At 38.0% G+C, this 23,954-nt stretch overlaps 2 protein-coding genes across 2 annotated transcripts; one reads left to right on the forward strand and one right to left on the reverse strand.

Moving 5' to 3' along the window:
• Positions 1-651: 651 nt before the first annotated feature.
• prdx5 (peroxiredoxin 5) lies at positions 652-8,949 on the forward strand. Its single transcript, XM_057821877.1, has 6 exons — positions 652-818; positions 5,034-5,168; positions 5,259-5,390; positions 5,520-5,558; positions 5,640-5,704; positions 8,519-8,949. Exons 1-6 carry the CDS (start codon positions 723-725, stop codon positions 8,622-8,624), a joined length of 573 nt encoding a protein of 190 aa, XP_057677860.1. The 5' UTR covers positions 652-722; the 3' UTR covers positions 8,625-8,949.
• Positions 8,950-14,392: 5,443 nt separating this feature from the next.
• Positions 14,393-20,314, reverse strand: LOC130906717 (barrier-to-autointegration factor-like). Its single transcript, XM_057821279.1, has 3 exons — positions 20,170-20,314; positions 14,747-14,905; positions 14,393-14,629 (listed from the first exon to the last, which is right to left on the reverse strand). The coding sequence occupies exons 2-3, from the start codon at positions 14,870-14,872 to the stop codon at positions 14,483-14,485; spliced, it is 273 nt and encodes a 90-aa protein (XP_057677262.1). The 5' UTR covers positions 14,873-14,905; positions 20,170-20,314; the 3' UTR covers positions 14,393-14,482.
• Positions 20,315-23,954: the final 3,640 nt, after the last annotated feature.

A 23,954-nucleotide genomic window follows, 5' to 3' on the forward strand; every position in this document is an offset into this window, starting at 1 on the left:
ACTAAACATTATTTAGAAACTCAAATCAATGTATTATGACAGACTATTTAAATTATGAAATTCTATTTTTTACTCAACTGTTTGTTGACACTGCTTTATTTTTATGCGTGCTGCTGGCTGTGAATTTCTGTGTAGGCTTTGGTTTCTTTTAAAGTTAGGTAATCGTTTTGATGTCCTTGTCTCAACATGTCCATATTAAAATCACTGTGAATAAAAGTGATATATTCCACTGTTTGAAGCAACAGGGAGGTGATTATTTGAGGTGCTTTGTGCTATGTAATAAATGGACACTACTCACCTCTACTACAGTAGAACACTTGTGATTGTATTCTTTTAAAAACCTAACATGTAAGCTTCATACACACTGGTCATTTTCAAGACAAGTCTCCATATATCTTGCAGCTAAACTTGGACAAAGGACGTATTTTGGGGTTCAAAATAAAAACCGTCAGGTGCCTCTTTCTGCTTTTTACAACGTGCTGCGTTCAATGTTATTCAACATTTTCCCACCTATTACATGCATTGACTTTTGATTACAGGTTGCAGATGGCGTAATAAATGATAATAATAAAAAACTGGAGAACTCCCCAAAGTGAAGATGAGTCTAATCACCTGTAGAGGCGTCAAGCCAGGTTGGAGGCGTGTCGGTCTTCTAAACTGACATCATCGTCTCAACGCGCTGCGTCGTCACATAAGCTTGTTTAGGCACTAGCTAGCAAGCCATGCTTTCCGCCGCTATCACGGTCCTTAAACGCACCCGTGTAGAACATTGCGTGAGGTTCATCCACTCTTCTACTTTGGTCGAAATGCCGATTAAGGTAAAACTGATTTATACAGGCCACATACAGTTACTAGATACTTTTAAATGTGTCTTTCTTCTTCTATTAAATGTGTCTTTCTTCTTCTAGGTAGCTTATTAAACATTTTCATTATCTTTTTGGCTACTCAACATGCTAGCATCTGTGATGTCGCCATGATAGCATTTAGCTTTGTTTGCTATCCTCATAGTTTTTTAGCAGTTTTCTTGTCTCTCCACTGTGGTCTAAAATGAATGACGTAAACGCAGCCAATTTGTATTAAATTTCATTTATTTACGTGAAAAATCTTCCGAACGCCTCGGATAAAACGATGTCAGTCGGCTAACACACTGCGCACATTTTAAAACGTTGCCATTTTCATTGTCCTGGGTCATATTTTTTTAGTATAACATTATTGAAAACAATTAGATTTAGAAACGTTGCTTATCCTTTAAGTAAAAACGTAGGCTTTAAGCCATCGTTTAATATTTTATTATATAGCTTGTATTATATGCATCAGTGTAAGGGCAAGTCAAAAGAGTGTTGGACACTTTCAAAATGTAGAAGTGTCATTAATCTGTCAAAGTCAGATTTGGCATTTTGTAAAGTCTTTCGGCCATTTTAACTACGCTGCCATGACTGTTAGTTTGTCTACATTTAGCGAAGGTCAACGTGAATTTTAAAAAAGTAACATATAAAACCAATTTTTACGTGCATCATGACCAACATTTATTTTAGCAGGCTAAAGTATTGATCGTTAAGCAACTGTAATAATCTTAACGTACAATAATATAAAAACCTTACTTGAATATACTGAGCATTATTAATAGTAGCAAATAGAGGTGGGAATCTTTGGGCACCTAACGATTCGATCACGATTACGATTCACAGGCTACGATTCGATTATAAATCGATTATTGATGCCCCCCGCCTGCTATTAGCTGCTTTTAATGTTTTGTACATTAGTTACAAAAACTGTTTAAAAAAAAAAAAAAAAAAAAAGCAGCCTAGCATGCTTAAATAAACGACCATTTCAGTATCAAGTTAAAAGTTAAAAACAATAAATAATATACTCAAATCCCCATTCTGTATCAGCAGCTTTAAACTACATTCAATTAATTTTATCAATCAAATCAATCAATCAAATTTATTTATATAGCCCTTTACAAAACCCGAAAGGCCCCCAAAGTGCTTTACAACAAAACATGGCTCAAGATAAATAAAAGGCAGGAAAATATTATACAATGACATTTTACAAAATAAAATAAAACAAAGAGCGCATCGCAATAAAATTCCAGCAAGTAAAACAATACAACCGATAAAATCGAAAAGAAACATTAAAAAAGCCCTTAAGCTAATAAAACCAGGCTATCCTAATCTTTGTAAAAGGCGAGTCTAAAAAGGTGTGTTTTTAGCCGAGACTTAAAAAGACCTACATCCACGGTGGTGCGGATTTCGGGGGGAAGGCTGTTCCACAACATTTTATGTTGTGAATCAACCGTTAAAGTTGTTAAAATTGCTCCTGTTATTCCATAATTTCCCTTTTGTCTGCTTTCGACATGTGAAAGTTTTAAAATTATTTTAAAGATAGATTCAAGTCAATATTTTACCGATTTAGGGGTATTTTAGATAAAAAAGTTAATTAGGTTCACTTGGAAGGTTCGCTACAACAGCTTTGCAGGGAAGTCTACTGCTTTAAGATGGCGGCCATTTACTAACGCCCGCATCTAGCTTTTTGTACATGTGCTGCTAACACCACCGAGTCTATATATGCATCTAGTCCTATATAAATATGATATCTACAGTACCATTATGTGGACGTACTTTGTAGCAGCTGTCGGCAGCAGTCAGGTATGTTGTTGTTTTTTTATCACGCGGCATAAGTTGAGCTAGAGCCGTGAATTGAGCATTGGCATTACCCGAGGGGCCGGGCAATGACAAGCATGATGTTTAGCCGCTCTCGCTTCGTTCCTCATTGCGTCCCGAAGACCGCGCGGTGCGCGGAGTGTGTTTTACTTCCGCTTTACTTGACATATTTCAATAATTGGAATTTGGATGTTTGTGAATCGTTCTCGAATCTTCCACGGCCGAATCGCGAATAATCTAAGAATCGGAAATTTCGCACACCTCTAGTAGCAAATATACTGGCAGCTCCCCAAATAGTATGCAATCATACATGCAATCGGGGTTGGACTAGGACAAAAATTGAGCTGAGACCGGCCCACCAAATATTGATGGAAAGACAATCAAGCCTATGAATAAAACAAACTTTCTTGTGAGAATGCTTGCACATTGTCCTCTTGTTGGTGTATATGTACTTGTCTAATAAACTAAAACATCCCATCCGGTCCCAATATTCTACACAGTACTTGGCATAAATCAAAAGTCAGCTTGGTCTAGTTAACCTGAACAATGTACAGCCAATGATGAGATCGCGAAATTAGGACAGTGACAAATAGAGGTGAGACATAAACATTGATGAATATTGAAATGAATAAATGACAGATTAAGTGGTATATTCATAGACTATTTATTAACCACTTCAATAAAAATGATGAGCAATACAGAATATTTCCTCAAACATGGAAACCTTTAAAAAGTGAAAGGAGACAGAGGATGTTAAATGAGAAAAAATAACTCTTGATGGACTTGAATGTTCACAGTACTTGTATCTAGCAAAATGTGGAGAAAATAGTTGTATGATAGGACTTACTTAGTGGAACCTCCGGAAAAAACAATGAACAAATCATGATGGAATCCTGAAAAAAAAAAGGACACAGAGGAACAGAGATGAGAGGAATATTCAAATGTATAAATTACAGATTGTAATTGTGTGTTATTTTCATAGACATATGTACTCACCACATCAGTAGTCACCCAAGACCTCCACATTAGCGACATTCAGCACAGCAACACCGAATATTTCTTTAAAAAATGGGAACATTTAAAGGTAGGAGACACAAGGGAAAAAGACTGACACTTGATGGACTTGCTCAGATGATCACTCATGTTTACGGAGATGAATCATGTATTCTATACAGTACTTACGTAGAGGAACCCAAAAGTCTGCATGGTCTAGTGAACTTCCTGAACAGATATTGAACAACAACATGGCATCCTGAAAATTGGACAGAAAGGAACAAAGATGAAAGAATATTAAAATTTGACGACAGACTGTAAGAGGTTAAGGCTGGAAGAAAGCGTGTTAGTCTATACAATTCCTCATTCTTAAATTTATTCTACTTGGTGTCTAATGCATTAAGACCTATTAAGATGCACAAATTTTAATTATTCTAATATAAGCAGTTTCTGGGCACTTCACTTGTTTGCACTCAAGTTAGATGCAAAACTTTTTATTTGGACTGTACTTTTCACAATGACAATAAACTAAATGAAGTAAGTTACTGAAGCGCTAACATCACTATAATTAGTATAACAGAAACCGCCTAGCAATAGAGAAACCCCATCATGGTAGCTCGCATGCACAATTAGCTAAATTGCTAAATAGCCTACTTCTAACTACCGGCTGTGTTAAGTTATCTGGCACAATGAAAATAAACTAAACGTAAACTAAACCCAAACGTAATTCATACGTGACCGAGACTGCAGTTCATCACTTCTTACCTGAAGTTAAGATTCCCCTCCATTTGGACTCCATTTGGCTGCGGGTCTCTCCTCCTCCTTTCTCCCCATGCCCTCACCACCTGACAGCCATCTCCACCATTGTAACCCGTGGCTGCTGCTGCCATTGAAAAGAGATCTCCGCCATAGCCACCAGTAAACATGTTATTTCAACACATTTCGTGGCATCTGCATGAAGGGCTTTTCTATTTCCATCTCTATTTTTTTCCACGCCACATTTCCTGTTCTTCTCCAATTTGGTAATCTCCTCTTGCTCTTTGTATGACTGATTGATTGACAGCTGAGGCGCAAGAGGGAGAGGACATCGGTCCTCCTCTGTAATTGGTCCAGCCCAGAATCAATCATGGCAAATGGACCGATCTACCAGTTTTGTGTACCAATAGGTATCAATGTATTGTGACTAATACATTCGCCCCCAAAAAAACAACAAAAAAACAGGTCCGGCCCAAAATCACCATCGGCCCGATGACCAGTCCAGCGGTGCATGCAATTGAATATCATTACTTAATTATCATACACCTGACATTGTTCTCCTTTGAGGCAAATGAATTCAATGTTGGGTTCAAATTTACCTAGTCTTATTTCCTCTCTCAGGTGGGCGACTCTCTTCCTGCAGTGGAAGTCCATGAGGGTGAGCCAGGAAAGAAGGTGGATATGAACACACTCTTTAAGGGGAAGAAAGGCATCCTCTTTGCAGTCCCGGGAGCTTTCACCCCTGGTTGCTCCAAGGCAAGCACAAACTAAATTTATCATGTCATGTCATGTGTTGGTTGTCATAATGTTTGCTTACAGATGAGTGTTTTCTGTTTTTGCTTTCAGACTCACCTCCCAGGTTTTGTGCAGCAGTCAGCGGAAATGAAGAGTAAAGGCATACAGGAGGTGGCCTGTGTGTCCGTGAATGATGCTTTTGTCATGGCTGCCTGGGGAAAAGAGCATGGAGCAGATGGCAAGGTGCACTTCAGAAGAGATGTTTTTTTCCTTCTTTCTTTCTGGAACTGTGATATGCCTTGAGCCCCCTTTTTTATTGTCATCAATAACTATGATTATTGATAGAATTACTGACATATATTTCTCCCCCAGATTCGAATGCTTGCTGATCCTACTGGAGAATTTACAAAGGTACACCAAAGCAATCAGACATACTGTTAAATAAGCCATACTTTTTGGAACTACGTTTGCAAATTTCTCTCTGCTTTGTAGGCTGTGGACTTGCTCCTTGAAAGTGATCAGATCGTGCAGGTACTTGGAAACAAGCGATCAAAGAGGTATGGTAACCCGTGGTTATAGTTTGTATCCAACACTGTTCAATTTGTGAATGTCTTGTCAACTAAATGCAGAGGTGGGTAGAGTAGCCAAAAAAATTTACTCAAGTAAGAGTAGCGTTACTTCAAAATATTACTCAAGTAAAAATAGTCATAAAAAAATGTAGTCGAATACAAGTAAAAAAGTATTTGGTGAAAAGAATACTCAAATAATGTGTAACGTGAGTATTTGCTTACATTTTTTTTTAAAACAATGGTATTTTTTTCACGGTACAAAGTTATCTATATGAACAGTTGTTATAATGATACTGTAAAATAACCCATTACATAACCACATTAAGCCAAAGGGGGGGGGGGGGATCTTTTTATTCTAGAGAAAAAAAATGACAGAAATCTAACATTATTTGTTCAAAGAGCATGAGTGTCCTCTAGTGGAGAACATAGTTCCTAGTTTGAATAGTGAATAGTTCCTTTAGTTACTATAATTAAATTAAAAGGGTCATATCTCCGGTTTTCCGCGGTGAATCGGTGCCAAATAAAAACTGGGTGAGAGGTTAAAATCCACGGTTTTGTGTCATGTTGAGGGCAGCGCGCTATGTCAAATACTTCATTTTTTATGGTGCTTTAAAGATGACACATGATTGAATAGACTGTCATGATCCTAAAGCGGCATGCTTGCGTCACATTGGTTTAACGGAGTCATGTGATTATTGTTGCGACCTCTCAGTGGTAAAATTGGTAGAGCCTTGGCATCGCTGGCAAAAAGTTTTTTCATAAATCTACCCAAATAAAAGTAAAAAGTATGGCTTAGTAAAACTACTCTTGGAAGTAGAATTTTCTCAAAAAGTCACTCAACTAAATGTAACTGAGTAATGTACATGTAACGTGTTAGTCAGTAAGGAAAGTAGCAGCCGCCATATGTGAACAAAGAACTATTTCCGTATAAAACTCTTGTGAATAAATGCTTAAATCCCTGAATTCTTTACACGGACGTAAAACAATCATGGTTCTTGGTTAAAAGCAATAAAAAAACATGCAGGTAGCATTTATTTTACGTTAAGTATTGTGAACTATGAGGCTAGTCAGTAAGGAAATTGGCAACCACCATATGTAAACAAAGAGCTTTTTCCGTTGAAAATTCTTGTGAATTGATGCTTAAAACCCTGAATTCTTTCTTGATATGGACGTAAGACTCTCGATTCTTGGTTAAAAGCAAAAAACAAAAAAAAAAACGTGAAGGTAGCATTTATTTTACGTAAATATTGCGAATTATGAGACTCGTCAGTAAGGAAATTAGCAGCTGCCATATGTAAACAAAGAGCTTTTTCCGTTGAAAATTCATGTTAATAAATGCCTAAATCCCTGAATTCTTTATAGGTATGGACGTAAAAGAATCTCGAATCTTGGTTAAAAGCAAAAAAAAAACAAAAAAACGTGCAGGTAGCATTTATTTTAGATAAATATTGCGAACCATGAGGCTAGTCAGTAAGGAAATTAGCGGCCGCCATATGTGAACAAAGAGCTTTTTCCGCTTAAAACTTGTGAATAAATGCTTAAATCCCTGAATTCTTTATAGATATAGACTTAAAACAGTCTTGGTTCTTAGTCAAAAGCAAATTGGTTCTTGGTTAAAAGCACACACAAAAAAAATGTGCAGGTAGCAATTATTTTACATAAATATTGCGATCTATGAGGCTAGTCAGTAATGAAATTAGCAACCACCATGTGTAAACAAAGAGCTTTTTCCGTTGAAAATTCATGTGAATAAATGCTTAAATCCCTGAATTCTTTGTAGGTATGGACGTAAAACAGTCTCGATTCTTGGTTAAAAGCAAAAAAAAAAAACGTGCAGGTAGCATTCATTTTAGATAAATATTGCGAACCATGACGCCTAGTCAGTAAGGAAATTAGCGGCCGCCATATGTAAACAAAGAGCTTTTTCCGTTTAAAACTCTTGTGAATAAATGCATAAATCCCTGAATTCTTTATAGATATAGACGTAAAACAGCCTTGATTCTTAGTTAAAAGCAAATTGGTTCTTGGTTAAAAGCAACAAAAAAAAAAACGTGCAGGTAGCAGTTATTTTACATAAATATTGCTATCTATGAGACTCGTCAGTAAGGAAATTAGCAGCCGCCATATGTAAACAAAGCGCTTTTTCCGTTGAAAATTCTTGTAAATAAATGCTTTAAACCCTGAATTCTTTATTGATATGGACGTAAAAGTCTTGATTCTTGGTTAAAAGCAAAAAAAAAAAAAAAAAAAAAAAAAAAACGTGCAGGTAGCATTTATTTTACGTAAATATTGCGAATTATGAGACTCTTCAGTAAGGAAATTAGCAGCGGCCATATGTAAACAGAGCTTTTTCTGTTGAAAATTCTTGTGAATAAATGCTTAAATCCCTGAATTCTTTATAGATATGGACGTAAAAGAGTCTTGATTCTTGGTTAAAAGCAAAAAAACCCAAAAAAAAAAAAAAAAAAAACGTTCAAGTAGCATTTATTTTATGTAAATATTGCGAAGTATAATGCCAATGCTGTAGCGGCTAATATCGCTCATTAATTTTTTTCCCCCACGTTTCAAATCGTTCCTGTTTGTATGCAGTCCAGTTTACTTCCAGCATACTTTTTCAACCTAAATCCAGCGTTAAATCGCTGCATGTGACCGACTACTAATAAATGAATCGGCGTGTTGGACGGCCCCCTTCAGGAAAGCGCGACACAATGATTGGGGAATGTGTCATGGCAATACATTATGAAGTCTATGTTCCAATTATATATAAAGTCCAATGTGGTATTTGTCTAATATGTCTTGCAGGTATGCCATGCTGGTGGAGGATGGAGTCGTAAAGAAGATTAATGTGGAGCCTGATGGCACAGGGCTGACTTGCAGCCTGGCACCCAGTTTTATGTCTGAACTCTAAACCAGATTGTTTAGAATTTGGCTACCATACTAAAAATATTGCACTACTAGCGCATATGTGCTTCAATGCTTCTCCCTTATCCCAAAGAGCACTGCAAATGTTACATGAAGACTAGTGTTAAAAGAAAAAAACAGCCATGTCATCAATGCGCACAAACATTGCAGAATATATTGCTGTCTATTCTTTAGCAAAAATAAATTTCTCAAGCAGTAATGTCTATTTTCCTTGAATATTAAACTCCACAAATTGTGTGTAATTGTCTGATTTGAAATCAATAAAACAGTAACTTCATTTGCCCAAACACGTGTTTGCATGCACATGATGTTACACAACCAGCAGCGCGCTTAGATGGTCAGGGCCGCTGGAAGTCACTCATAGCAGGGGGTGCTGAGGATCAAAAAAACTTTTTCAATATACAGTATACATTTAATCCCATAAATTAAATACACTATTGTTTCTTTATTTTTAACAACAGTGGGTGCTACAGCACACTCAGCACCTCACTTCCTGCACCACTGTAGATCGTCGTCAGATTAATCAAATTTGCGACATGTTTGTACTGTAAACAAAATGTATTTAAAATAAACCGAAAAAGATTTTTTAATTACTTCATCATTTACCTGACCTGAATGCATTTTAAATACTCTCTAGTTTAGACACATCTTGTTTCATTTTAAAGTAATAGTTGCTATGTTTACAGCCGAAAAGATGTTTGTGAAGACTTTACAATTTATTTAAAAAAGAAATGGGTTGGCAAAAAAATTTTATAGTGGTCATTATGACATTCACTGCTAAGAAAAACGAAATACTTTATTAAATACTTTGTTCTTTCTATAGTTGACAGTGGCGCCTCCAGAAATTTTTCATAGGGGTGGCCAGACGGGGCCACTTAAAATCTTGGGGTGGCACACCAAAACTAAAAGCCATAATTTCAGGTTTTCATTATGTTGTTGGAGTAAAAGGCCAGAAGAAAACTATCAGAAAGACTTAAGGACACGCCTACTGTCTATACTGTAAATACTTTGGTGTATTGTGCTATATTTAATGTTACTAATGATTTAATGTGCATAGTCCATAGCAGTAGAGTCAACATTTTGAGTTCCACAGCTACTACAATCTGACATTATACTGCAGCGGCGCTGGAAGTCACTCACAGCTTTTTTAGTTTTTCCCATCAGTGAAGAGCCGTTTTGGTCCAAATTTGTCATGATTGCACATTTTCTCCATACATGCTGGATAGTTTGCGTACTACTACTAGGCTACTACAAAGGCAGTATATAAATTTTAAAAAGCGCCCGTGTGCTATAATGCAATTCCCTGCAGCTAGACAGCAATGACACATGAACACATTTGAAAAATAAAAGGTCCAATAAGCCTCGGTTTAACACCAGGGGGTGCTGCAGCACCCTCAACACCCCACTTCTCGCGCCACTGTTATACTGGCTAGGTTGGCCAAAAAATTTATAGGGGGGGGCCGTGGCCACCCCCTGGTGGCGCCATTGATAGTTGAATGTGATAACAAAGTCACACAAAAATGATCCATGAAAATGTATCAACCCATGGAGGTCTGGTTTTGGAGTTATATTCAAAATTAAAGTGGGAAAAACACTCCTGGTCCAACTTTGATGTAAAGTCCTTTAAACAAGTCAAAATAAGGCTCAGTACTGTGTGTGGCCTCCGTGCCATGCTCCTGATGAGGCAGTGGATGTTCTCTGGAGGGATCTCATCCCAGATCTGGACCAGGGCATCACTGAGCTCCGGGACAGTCTAAGAAGCACCCTGACGGCTGAGATTTCAGGAAGTTACTCCAGGAGAGCTGGACAGGGCCGTAGAAGGTATTTAAACCCTCAGCAGGATCAGTATCCACTCCTTTGTTCAAGGAGGAACATGGATGAGCACTGCAATAGCCCTAAAAAATGACCTCCAGCAGGCCACTGTTGTGAATATTTCTGAACAAACAATCAGAAACAGGCTCCATGAGGATGGCCTGAGGGCCTGGCATCCTGTCGTTAGTTCCGTGCTTATTGCCCATCACCGTAGAGCTGAATTGGCATTTGCCACAGACCACCAGAATTGGACACACCACTTGCTCTGTGCTCCTCACTGATGAAACACGATATGAAAGAGTCCGGAGATGCCGTGGAGAACGTTATGCCGCCTGCAACATCATTCAGCATGACCAGTGTGCTGGTGGGTCAGTTATGGTCTGGGGAGGCATATCCTTGGTAGGATACACAGGCCTTTACAGGTTAGATAATGGCACCCTGACTGCGATTGGGTATCGGGATGATATCCTTGGCCCCACTGTCATAAGCTACGCTTGTACAGTGGGACCTGGATCCCCCCTGGTCCAAGATAATGTCCAACCTCATGTGGCTGAAGAACGCAAGCAGTTCCTGAGGGAAGAAGGAATTGATAACATTGAGTGGCCCCCACATTCGCCTGACCTAAATCCAAAAGAGCACCTCTGGGACATTAGCACCAAAGTTTCTCCTCAGGCTGTCCAGGCGCTCAGTGATACCCTGGTCCAGATCTGGTAGAAGATCCCCTAGGACACGCTCTGTTGTCTCAGTAGAAGCATGCCGAGTCGTTGTAGGGAGGTCATACAGGCACGTGGAGGCCACACACACTACTGAGGCTCATTTTGACTTGTTTAAAGGACATTACATAAAAGTTGGATCAGCCTGTAGTGTGTTTTTTTTACTTTCAATTTGAGTATAACTCCAAATCCAGTGGCCTATACTACAATGTCGGTTTTCTGGCTTATCAGGGTAACTTCGAGAGTAAGTTCATCACGTGCAGCCTAACTTCTCGGCTAACCGGGACGACGAAAGGTGGATAAATTGAAACCGGGCGAGTCTGATCATGTCATTTTCAAAGTATCGGAATCGGCAAAAAAAATATTGGACATGCCTTTTTTTTTATATATATACAGTATGTATTTTTTTATTTAAATCGTTTTCTAATTGTATATAACGTTACAGACAAAATGTCTAACACTCATCCAGAGTAGTTTTGGCTTAAAGTAGGGCTATCAAATTTATTGCGTTAACGGCGGTAATTATTTTTTCTTAATTAATCACGTTAGATAATTTATGCATGCGCTGCACGACCCACTCACCCATTGTCGCGTTCAATCTATAAAGGCGCCATTTTACCAATATATAGAGCTAAACGCAGCGTATAATGAGTAGAGAGAATTTTGACAGCTTTTTATTTGGCTAAAGCCTTACATTCCCTCTCCCAGCAATTAAAATTAACGTGGGAGGCACGTGGCTCAGTGGTAGAGTAGTTGTCCCCAACCCAGAGGTTGTGGGTTCAATTCTCTGCCCTGATGAACTTGTCTAAGTGTCCCCACGTTACTCCTGGTGCTGTGTCACCAGTAGGTGGATGGTGAGATAGTGTAAAGTGCTTTGAGCGCCTTGAAAGGTGGAAAAGCGCTATATAACACCATTTACCAATGTTGGGAAGAAAGGTAGTAGTTGATCATTTTCTTATCACCCTATGTTCTTTCCCAACGCAGAGAAGATATATCAATTGGTGCCCCTATGCATAGTCATGGTTGCACTTCCCATCATGCATTTGTGTTGAATGGCTGCAGTATCATTTACTGAAAGCTCAACAAATACACTAGATGGCAATATTTAGTCACAATATACAAAGTCACATTTATCCTTTAAGAATTACAAGTCTTTCTATCCATGGATCCCTCTCACAGAAAGAATGTTAATAATGTAAATGCCATCTTGAGGATTTATTGTCATAATAAACAAATACAGTACGTATGTACTGTATTTTGAATGTATATATTCGTCCGAATTTTATTCATTTTTTTCTTAATGCATTGCCAAAATGTATATGATCGGGGAAAATTATCGGGAATGATTTGAATTGAATCGGGGGCAACAAAAAAAGCAATCGGATCGGGAAATATCGGGATCGGCAGATACTCAAACTAAAACGATCGGGAGCAAAAAAACATGATCGGAACAACCCTAGTTGCCATAGCAACATACGCCACACGTCAAATTTGGTAGTCTCAAGAGTTAGATCTTGCTTAACCCCAGGTTTCCGATTAACCACGCTCTAGCTAAACAGCACTCCTCCGCGAACGTGTCCTCTTGACAATGACAGCGCACCTCGACGACCCGCATGACATTGGCACGCGGAGTATTTTGAGACCGCCCGAATCCGCTGGCGTACCCGGACGATGTTCTCCATGAAAGATATTGATTTTCAACTGAGGGAAATTGTTACCTGTGCCAGAATTCGTTACAAAAGACGGGCTTTGTTATCATTATGCACAGACATGGTCACAAAAGTGATCACACAAAACGCAACCACGCATCGCATCCCCGCATTTCCCACGCCTGAGTCCTCACAAATATAACAAAATTGCAGGAGGTTTTCGGGGTCGGGCCTGCAAATCAAGTTAACTGATCGAGCTCGGGCCAGGTCGGGCTGGATTTTATAGGACCGATTTAATCTCTACTCTGAAGATGTTCAAAGGACATATATTAATACAGTCAATGGGACTAAACATACAATCATCCTGCTTCACGTGGTGAGGCACATAAGATAATTTCTTACAGCTGACGTACCAAATCTTATTTTATTGTCCTGACAGCAGGCTTTATTTCTTTTCATGAACATAAGTAAACTGGCATATTGACGCATTCACACGATCTACAATTCGCTGCCAGCAGACCAGTCGTGCTCTACTCGCTGCAGCGGTATTGGATTTCACTGTGAGGGTGGATTTAAATTCTTCATAACTCCGGATAATTATCGCGCATTTCTCGTCTGTGAAATAAGATGCCTGTGGCTTTTGTCAAAAGTTGTGTTTGACTCTGGTGTCCGCCCCCTTTTATGTGAATGTGCAGTAACTCTGGTTGGGTTAACACAGGTCCAACAAATCAACCTCATAATTAGCATCGTAGCACCTATTGGTAACTAGGTAACCAGGTTTTGTCAACCCCGGTTTCCCGGTACCCTGTCTTACTTCTAGGGAGGTTGAACTCTGTTCATAGTACAGGCCACAGATCTCCATGGTTTGTTACATTTGATTTCCATTGATAATTTTTGTATGATTTTGTTTTTAGCACATTCAACAGTGGAAAAAACAAAAGTATTTTGATATTTCATATCTACAATGTGTTAGTGTTGCCTTTATTTTTTTGAGCAGTGTATTTAATAATCATTGTTAAATGTTACTGCTATTATTTATATGTATGTATTCTGCATGTATTCTCGATCTACGGTCCATTCAGTGTCGGTAACGCAACATTGTCTGTTTGCAACCTCCAATTGCCCCCCAGAAGTAGAAATGTTTTTTTTTAATATATATATATATTCAAATATACAAACACTTGTCAAAATTTGTACAATTCACAAACTATATAAAGCTTGCTGTACCAACTTCCAATAATTCCTATCTGTTTACTATTCTGTATATCCATTTACAGAGGTCCCTCTTAGCCAACTGGATGCCAAGAACGCTGGGCAATAGCCAATGGCTGAGCAGCTATAAGTATGTTACGTTCAGTAACCTCTGGGAGCTGCGAATACCAGCCATACTATATTGTTGCCTTTTGTATCCTGAAATGTCTTAACAAGACGCAGTAATGTTCCGTTGACCTCTTAACCTAAAAATTCTGTCTTTGGAGACGTTCGTAAGTAGCTGTACACTGTATGATGAGACGGTATACCTAAAGTTGTTGCAGCGGAGGTGAACATTTACCAGAAGCTTGTATCAATATTCATCCAAGTTAGATTATCAAACACTTAAAAGTTTTCTTTATTTTCACAGATAGAAAAAACATCAACACAAATTATTTAAACTACACAAATGTATATATTTACAGGAAAGAATTGCACCATTCATTTAAGCAGTTGAAGCATTCCCCTTGCTGCTTGGCATTTGCGCCACATATGTCCTTAAGCCATTCTCGGAAAAGCTCCTCGTCCTTCTTTAGAACCAGGTATTGTCCAAGGACCACATACGCCTGGTGAACATAGAACACAACACACAAAAATATTCTCAGGCATAAATCCATTATAAGCTTCGTCATTACAAAAAAAACATCAAGAAGAAAATGTGAAGTAAAAGAATGAAACATTACCTTGTCAAACCCTTTATTCTCCAGTCTTTTCCCAAGGACTTCCCCGATGCCTCCAAGAGCATAGACCGTTTTTTCTCCAATGGGCTCTGTCACAAAGTCCCTATGTTTCTGAGATGTTGACGACATCACGGCTTTGTTGAAGGTCACCGATCCCAAAAACTTGGAAGACAAAAGGCAAAAAATATCGTTGAATTCGACTCGCAAGAGATTTGGTTTTTGCTCTTTTAACAAAGAATTGAGACAGTTTTTCGTCCTTATCTACAAAGACTTCAGTGATTGAAGCATTTATTCGCAGGAATTTTCTTCTTTGTGTACACATGGAGGCGGCAAATTTTCGTAACTGACTAGCCTCATAGTTCTCAATATTTACACGAAATAAATGCTACATGCACTTTTTTCTTCTTCTTTTTAACCAAGAATGGAGACCGTTTTGCGTCCATATCTATAAAGAATTCAGGGACTTAGGCATCTATTCAGAAGAATTTTCACCAGAAAAGCTCAGTTCACGTCAGGCGGCCGCTTGCCTTATTTTCTAACAGAGTAGCATTGTACTTCGACATATATACATAAAATAAACGCTACCTGCACGGTTTCTTTGCTTTTAACCAAGAATCCAGACTGTGAGACTGTTTTACGTCCATATCTATGAATAATTTGGGGATTTAAGCATTTATTCACAAGAATTTTCGCCAGAAAAGCTGCGTTTACGTCAGGCGGCCCTAGCCTTATTCGCTAACTGTGTAGCATTGTACTTCCACATTAATACGGAAAATAAACACTAACTATATGGTTTATTTGCTTTTAACCAAGAATCGAGACTGTTTACGTCCATAACTATGAATAATTTGGGGATTTAAGCATTTATTCACAAGAATTTTTGCCAGAAAAGCTCTGTTTATGTCAGGCGGCCGCTAGCCAAATTCGCTAACAGTATTTAGTGTATAAAGATAATAAAGGGCTATTCTATTCTATAATAAGTTGTGATTGTATATAGAATTTATTAATAATCTATTTACATATTATTTATAATTGATTCTGCATATTTTCCTCAAGTATTAAGTTTCTGATGTAAAATTGAGTGATTTATTAGCTGTTGAAAACTTGCAGTAAATAAAAATTAAGTTGCTATTTCGGTAAAAAACATGTAAATATTGCTATTGATCATGAAAATATAGGTGATTATCTCTGCGTTTGGAGATTCTTGTGCATCTAGTGAGATTTTTATAGCCATTTTAAGTTGTGTTATACTTATATAAAAATAATTAATCGGGATTTTATAAAGGAATGACTTTGAATGAATTTTTTGATGCTGCTGCTCATGGAGACTCATATGGCTAAGGTAGGTGCCTGTTTTGGTGTTAGGTCAGTAGCAGCTTTGGTTTAGAAAATTTTTGAATTTGAAGTTTTTGAAAATAGGCCCCCTACGAATCAGCCCTGTTTCCCGTGCCATGTCAATAGGTTATGAAGTCTATGACCCAAATTATATTTACTTGGAAAAAAATATATATATATATGGGCACTTTTTTCGAAGCCAAAACTGTTCTTGTCTTTGTTTTGTTCATTATTATAATGTTCATGTCATCATGAAAATTCAGCATAGAATCCACCACTAGTATTTTTTACCTACAGGTGTTCAAAACCTGAATAATATACATTTTAAAATTATTGTATATATTATCGGTTATCGTATCGGTATCGGCCTTGAGGAGCAGGAAGTTCTCGATATCGGTTTCAAAACATGGATATCGTGCACCCCTAGTTTTATTCTTATTTTCTTTCTTGGGTGTGAATCCCAAAATAAAGCATTCATTCTTCAAACTGTGACTATTTGAATAACATATGAATGGGAACTCTCAGCTTCTTTCCTTTAGCAAGACCATCGTATCCAGACAAAAGTTATTGTATGAGGAATTTCCATTGTGACGTGGGCCACACGGGTGCCCTTACAGGGGTAACTTGGGGCTGGCATCAGCCTGCCTACTCACATATGGAGTAACAAAAAGTGCATGATTCGGAAGGTCGGGGCCGAATCTTCTCGAGGGCATCATGGTGCACTCGAAGGCAGAAATCCAGGCCGGCTTTTAATTAATTGTTCAAACATGACTAAATTAGAGTTGAACAGATTACTCGAATTATTCCGAGTAACTGGGTTCTAAAAATTGATCAAGAATTGTTTAATTTTTTGCCCGGACTATTTTTAATGTGGCATAACGCGCTGACGCCACGTGCGTACAGGAAGACGACAGAGGCGGCGGATATATTTGAGTTCAACCATGCGTTGATATAGAGGTAACCACGAAAAAGCCGATGAAAGCGAGAGAAAGGCACCGAGAAAAAGCAGTAAATGTCAAAAGTGTGGGAGCATTTCAAGCTGGACACCAAGGTGAACAGTGTTTCATGTATTCACCGTAAGACAGCGCTTGCATACAACTACAGCACGTCTTCAATCCTGCAGCTCCAAAAAGGCACCCAGTTTACGCCGAGAGATACTCGAGACAAGGTCAAATTAAGTTAACGTAGCGCAAATAAATAAGATTATCGTTACTGTACCTTGCTGAAGTAGCGTTAGCCCTGTGCAGGGCTAGGTTTCTATTTATTATGACTACTGCCGATGCGTGGCTAACGCGTATTTCATACAGGCTTTATTTAATCTGTAAAAACACACACGTTTTTCCTTTCTAGAGTCACTTTCCTACATCTAATTCAGTTTCACTAAGTTCTACTAACTTTTATATTTGTTTTAACCTTTTAGAGTTTACTTAAGCGATGAAGTCTAGAACATATACCCGGGGCAGCTACCTTTAATCAGCTGTAGAGTTGTTATTTCTGGGATTTTTTAAAAAGGGGTTTAAGTTCTGTGAATGGTTTAAAAAGACCTTTAAATGGATGTATTACATGATGGGTTTTGATGAAGAAAGAAATTGGTCCGACATACCTACGCTAGGCGTGCACAATAAATCGTTTGATATCACGATGTGCGCATACACAATAGTCCTTTCGCAGGATGTGCGATTCTTATCATTTTTTGAACACGTAAATTTTTGGTTTGCTTCATAAAAGCAGCGAGTGTGCTGAGACACGGCTTCCTGTATCCCTTTTATGTACATCATTTTTTATCATTCACAGATAAACCCTTTTAGTCTGGATTAAACTATCACTAGTCCTTCTAAAAAAAATAGCATATTGTGATAAAGTTAATCATTTTCTGTAATGTACTGATAAATATTAGACTTTCATATATTTTAGTTTCATGACACACAACTGAAGTAGTTCAAGCCTTTTATTGTTTTAATATTGATGATTTTGGCATAAAAGTCAAGAAAAAAAAACAAAAATCCCTATCTCAAAAAATTAGCATATCATGAAAAGGTACTCTAAAGAAGCTACTAACCTAATCATCTGAATCAACAAATTAACTCAAAACCCCTGCGAAAGATTCCTGAGGCTTTTAAAAACTCCCAGCCTGGTTCATCACTCAAAACCGCAATCATGGGCAAGACCGCCGACCCGACTGCTGTCCAGAAGGTCATCATTGACACCCTGAAGCAAGAGGCTAAGACAGAGAAAGAAATTTCTGAGCCAATAGGCTGTTCCCAGAGTGCTGTATCAAGGCACCTCAGTTGGAAGTCTGTAGGAAGGAAAAAGTTTGGCAGGAAATTCAGCACAACCAGAAGAGGTGACCGCAACCTGAGAAAGATTGTGGAGAAGGGCTGATTCCAGACCTTGGAGGACCTGGGGAAACAGTGGACTGAGTCTGGAGTAGAAACATCCAGAGCCACCGTGCACAGGCGTTTGTGAAACAGCGGCGGAAACGCTTGACCTGGGCTACAGAGCAGCAGCACTGGACTGTTGCTCAGTGGTCCAAAGTACTTTTTTCAGATGAAAGCAAATTTTGCATGTCATCTGGAAATCAAGGTGCCAGAGTAGGGAGGAGGACTGGGGAGAAGGAAATGCCAAAATGCCTGAAGTCCAGTGTCAAGTACCCACAGTCAGTGATGGTCTGGGGTGCCATGTCAGCTGCTGGTGTTGGTCTACTGTGTTTTATCAAGGGCAGGGTCAATGCAGCTAGCTATCAGATTTTGGGGCACTTCATGCTTCCATCTGCTGAAAAGCTTTATGGAGATGAAGATTTCATTTTTCAGCACGACCTGGCACCTGCTCCCAGTGCCAAAACCACTGGTAAATGGTTTACTGACCATGGCCTGCCAACTCTCCTGACCTGAAACCCATAGAGAATCTGTGGGATATTGTGAAGAGGAAGTTGAGAGACACCAGACCCAAAACTGTGGATGAGCTTAAGGCCGCTTTCAAAGCATCCTGGGCCTCCATAACACCTCAGCAGTGCCACAGGCTGATTGCCTCCATGCCAGCCGCATTGAAGCAGTAATTTCTGCAAAAGGATTCCCAATCAAGTATTGAGAGCGTAGCTGATATAATTAATTGAAGATTGACTTTTTTTGTATTAAAAAACACTTTTTTGTATTGGTCGGATGAAATATGCTAATTATTTGAGATGGGGATTTTTGTTTTTTTCTTTACTTTTTTGCCAAAATCATCAATATTAAAACAATAAAAGGCTTGAACTACTTCAGTTGTGTGTAATGAATTTAAAATATATGAAAAGTTTATCAGTACATTACAGAAAATAATGACCTTTATCACAATATGCTAATTTAAGAGGGACTAGTATATGAATACAATCATATTAGTTTTGCAATTTTTTTGCATACAAATATAGTAAATTGAAGCACCTTAAACCTATAATGCAACAATAAAATATTAATGATACTAAGATAACATTTTTATAATGAAGAATATGATTAATTGCTTGAAGAATATAAAATAAAGAATTAAGAATACAAGGATAAAGGAGGAAAATTAAGCGGGAACACCGGGAAAAACAATCTAACAAAATACTGAATGCAATACACTAATACGAAATCATTGTGAGTTACACATAGTACTATTCCGGTCATCTTGAGAAATTTCTTCTAGTTTCAATATCGCAACATATATTGCAAACCCCCCAAAACTCGCAATGTTAGCTTTTGCCACTATCGTTCAGCCCTAACCTACACTAGTTATATCAGACATGTTACCCCACTCAAAACGGCACAACCAGACAATGAATGTTGACTCTACATGTACACACTCAGAGAAACGTTCTCCTGACACACATCATAACATGCGGCTACACTCGGGTGGAATGCACACCGCTCCCGTTTCGATACCCTCGGTCCCAGAATACGCGCGCAACGTGATATTCAAAAACAGGAAGGAACTCTACGGTTACCATGTAAACGGACACGTAATAGGAACCTTTCTCAGAGTCAGCATAGCTTAAACGAAGCAAACATGCTTTAAAATATTTGATGCCAAACACCACGTGAGCTTCACGTTTTTGTTGTCTGACAGAAACTTACCAGTTGGGTCTGGTGTCGTGCTGTAGTGCCAGATTAGCTCAGTGGAGTTCGCTGCAATGTGCTTTTTCTAGTCCCGGAAGTTTCGGTTCGTCGTCTTCTTCTTCGGTGTCGTTCTTGTGAATGAGAGTTGCTTAACCAACTAAATGTTGCGTTACCGCCCCTTACTGGACTGAAGCGTTGGTCGTGAAAGCGCAGAATACATGCATATAACTAATAAAAATACAAAATACAGGGCAATTACAAAATAATGTGCCAAAATTATTGCGGTATATTTAAAACATAAAAATACAATAACTAGCTAAATACAAGTATTGTATTTAACGTTTTTATGTCATGCTTTACAAGTGCTCAATGTGACCACCGCCAGCAGCCCGGACATCAAGCCGATATGACCTTTAATTTGTAAAATTACTTTTTAAAAATACTTTTATTAAATTATTATTTAATTAATCATTGTCTAATCCAATGATTTTAGAATGAATAAATGCGTGATGACTTTGGCACATTCGTTTTAAATATATATTGAGTAGGGCCGGCCCAGCCAATACGCAGACTATGCAGCTGCTTAGGGCCCCTGACCACTAGGCCCCCCCCCCCCCCCCCCCAATCTGGCAATTTTAAAATTTATATTCTATTTTGTTTACAACAGTTTGCTTTATTTGACTTTTGTAAGTTTTGATACTCTATTACAAGCTTAAAAAAATAAAAGTTCTTCTTTCTTTCCTCTTTTAGAAAAAGGTTTAGCGCTATCTACTGTAAGTACTGACAATCATTTGGGGTGAGAAGTTTGAAGTATGCAGTGCAACAAAATCTGATTAATATACAAAATATGGACGTATGGGTTGGATTGCATGTATGGGTTTCACAGTACACTGTGACGAAATGGTGGGCCAAAAATATGGCCCCTTTGCATTATTTTGCTTAGGGCCCCCAAACGGCCCTGATATTGAGACATCAAAACATTTTTTAAAGTTTCCTTTATTTTCACTTACAGCAAAAAGGAGTACAGTTGATCTTTTTAAAAATATAGTTCTCAACCGTGCCCATCAGGGAACCTCTTAAACATTTGTAGTGGATTAACATCACAATGAAGAGTAAATGCTAGAATTACACAATAAGTTAACTGCCCCGGTAAAGAGGTGCCTTTAGCTTACAGGTGTCAAACCGGTCCTCATAGGGCCGCAGTGGGTGCTGGATTTCATTCCAACCAAACAAGATTAATACCTTTTCACCAATGTGGTGTTTTACAAGCGTAATCAGTTGATTGTAGTCAGGTGCTGCTTATTTTAGCAGAAACCTTATTGGTTGAACTGTCTGTTCTGGATCTGTTGGAACAAAGACCAGGACCCACTGCGGCCCTTTGTGGAATCGGTTTGACACCACTGCTTAGCTCATGTTATGTACATTTGTTGTCAGATTGAAGACAACGATTGAAGTGGTGGGCTTGTTTCGCTTTTCTTCACAGCTGTTCAATTTGGCCCAGGAGCTTTACTAGACAATACAATACTGGGGCACAGCAGGGCACTGGCGAGTGGGCAAAAACATTTTAGCACTTATTATAAAAAGCCAGAAATAGCACTTTAAATGATATATAATCAAACAAAGAATGCATGTTTCTGTAAACAAGTCACCTCCCCCCCCCCCCAGCCATGAGTATTCAAAATAAAAAATTCGGACATCCTTTGTTGATAGTCAATTCACCTCTGCTTTTACTATCAGCTCTGCTTTTGCTCATCAACTTCAATCTCTCCTTCGCCTCTTAGTGCAGGCACTTTGCTATCGTAACGGTTATGCAATTAATCAGTGTTTCTCAATTGGTAGATTGTGACTTAAAAGATGTTTGTTGTCGGGGGGGTGTCACCTAGCTTACCTCTCTCATTCCTCCTTGCCGATTTATCCTTTCTGCAAGCAAATAACTTTCTAATATACATTTTCAAGAGTAATGCTGTTTGAGTGACATAGAAATAAAAATACATCAAAATACAGGGAGTGCAGTAACAAATGCTTGTAAAACAGCAGGAAATTATGATGAGCACATATACAAAGTTGTTACTGGTGGTTATTTGCTGAAGAAAGGCAATCAATTCATACAAATTGTTTCTATTCATTTTGGTCATATAAACAAATAGCATCAGTATTGATACAGTTCAAATACCACATATATGAACACAATATTAGACAAAGCTCTTGAGTGAGCCTCTCACTCAAGTTACATTTGTCATTGTATTCATAGACAGTTAGCTAAAGGACGACAGCTAATCTGCTACTTCAAGTTGCGACCAGAGTAGTTTACCGCAGTTACCGTAATACTGATATGTATGAGTAAAGTTGAACCATTTTGAAAGGCGACCAAACAAACATCAACACGGAGGTAAAAACCAAAAAGATGGCCAGTTCATCTGGCACTTACCTGTAAAACAGGTGGAAGATCTCCTTTGCACCGTTGACTGTATGTTTCGCACATACGCCATAATATTGATGCTGCATTCACTTGTTGGAGTCATCAACTTGTGATGTATCATTGGAAAATTTAAAATAGGCTACTCTTATTTGTAGCAACCACGTTCTTATCCCACATTACGACTCTAAAACACATCAGAGCATTTTCCAACTTGGGAACTCAAGATCTCCCAACACACATGAACGCAGAAAATCTCCCAAAGGTACTTTGCGGAAGTATCAACTCATATGCCCATCACAGCCAAAATTACGTGTATAAATTACCACATTAAGGAGCCATGTGCAGGTTGTGTAGATGGAATGAATAGAGTAACATGACCATATTAAATAGGCACATTCTGTAGATTATGATACGTAGATCTAAAACTTTAAAATTACACATTAACAAGTTAAGTGCCCCGGGAAAAGGTGCCTTAAACTAATGTTGTGTACATTCCCCAACCAAAAATATCTTGTATTGATTTTCAAATGATTATTCACACCACCAAAGCAATACAACAAAAAACACACCAACAGCACACACACACACAAAAAAAAATGTTCCTCGACCATGATTAACTTCCAGCTTCTGTTTTTTTTCTTCTTTTCCTCCATAAACACAATAATGCAGGTCACAGCCAGATTAAGTAATCTTTTATCATTATGTTCATTTTCCTAACATAACTCTTAAAGGTGTTGACAAGTCCTAAAAAGTCTGTTGTTTGTCCTTCAATATGTCATAATTTCTAGAGGTATTATTGATAACATTTGATTAATTTGGCAGTTGGTCTGTAATTCAATTTTCATACCAATACAATACATTTTTGCCAATGTTAAACCAAGATTCATAAGCGTGTTCATGTTCACTATAATTATGCTCCTATGGAAACAATCCAAACAAAGAGCTTTGTTCCAAGCACATTTTTTTAAACCACTCCCTCCAGAGTCCTTTTTACCTCATCCCAAACTTTTTTTTTTTTAACTTCTCCACATTGTCATACACAATGAAACAGGGTACCTTTTCTCCTGTACATTTAAGCATCTTCAAGAAGAAATGAAATGTGACACTGTATGTGAAAAAACATTAAGTCTGATTTAATTATAACAAAATATATATAAAATATAGCATAGTTAAAATATTACTTCAATAAATCTCTTGTGTGTAGCTGATGATTTAATTATAACAAAATATAATATATAGCATAGTTATAACATTACTTCAATAAATCTCTTGTGTGTAGCTGATGAACATTTTAAACTGCAAAACTAAAGACAAAATATATTTTATCATCACCATCACTGAAATAAAAACTGTGACATAAAGATATGAATTCAATTGTGATTTT

The sequence above is a fragment of the Corythoichthys intestinalis genome, chromosome 18 (assembly GCF_030265065.1).
Source record: "Corythoichthys intestinalis isolate RoL2023-P3 chromosome 18, ASM3026506v1, whole genome shotgun sequence".
NCBI lineage: Eukaryota > Metazoa > Chordata > Actinopteri > Syngnathiformes > Syngnathidae > Corythoichthys > Corythoichthys intestinalis.

Bases quoted from the DNA above. Each gene is read 5' to 3' on its own strand.
- LOC130906717 (XM_057821279.1), bottom strand. From the start codon at position 14,872: ATGTCGTCAACATCTCAGAAACATAGGGACTTTGTGACAGAGCCCATT. The intron at 14,630-14,746 runs GTAATGTTTCAT...TATGTTCACCAG, and splicing joins AGAATAAAGGGTTTGACAAG to GCGTATGTGGTCCTTGGACA.
- prdx5 (XM_057821877.1), top strand. From the start codon at position 723: ATGCTTTCCGCCGCTATCACGGTCCTTAAACGCACCCGTGTAGAACAT. The intron at 5,169-5,258 runs GCAAGCACAAAC...TTTTGCTTTCAG, and splicing joins TCACCCCTGGTTGCTCCAAG to ACTCACCTCCCAGGTTTTGT. The intron at 5,391-5,519 runs GTGCACTTCAGA...TTTCTCCCCCAG, and splicing joins AGCATGGAGCAGATGGCAAG to ATTCGAATGCTTGCTGATCC.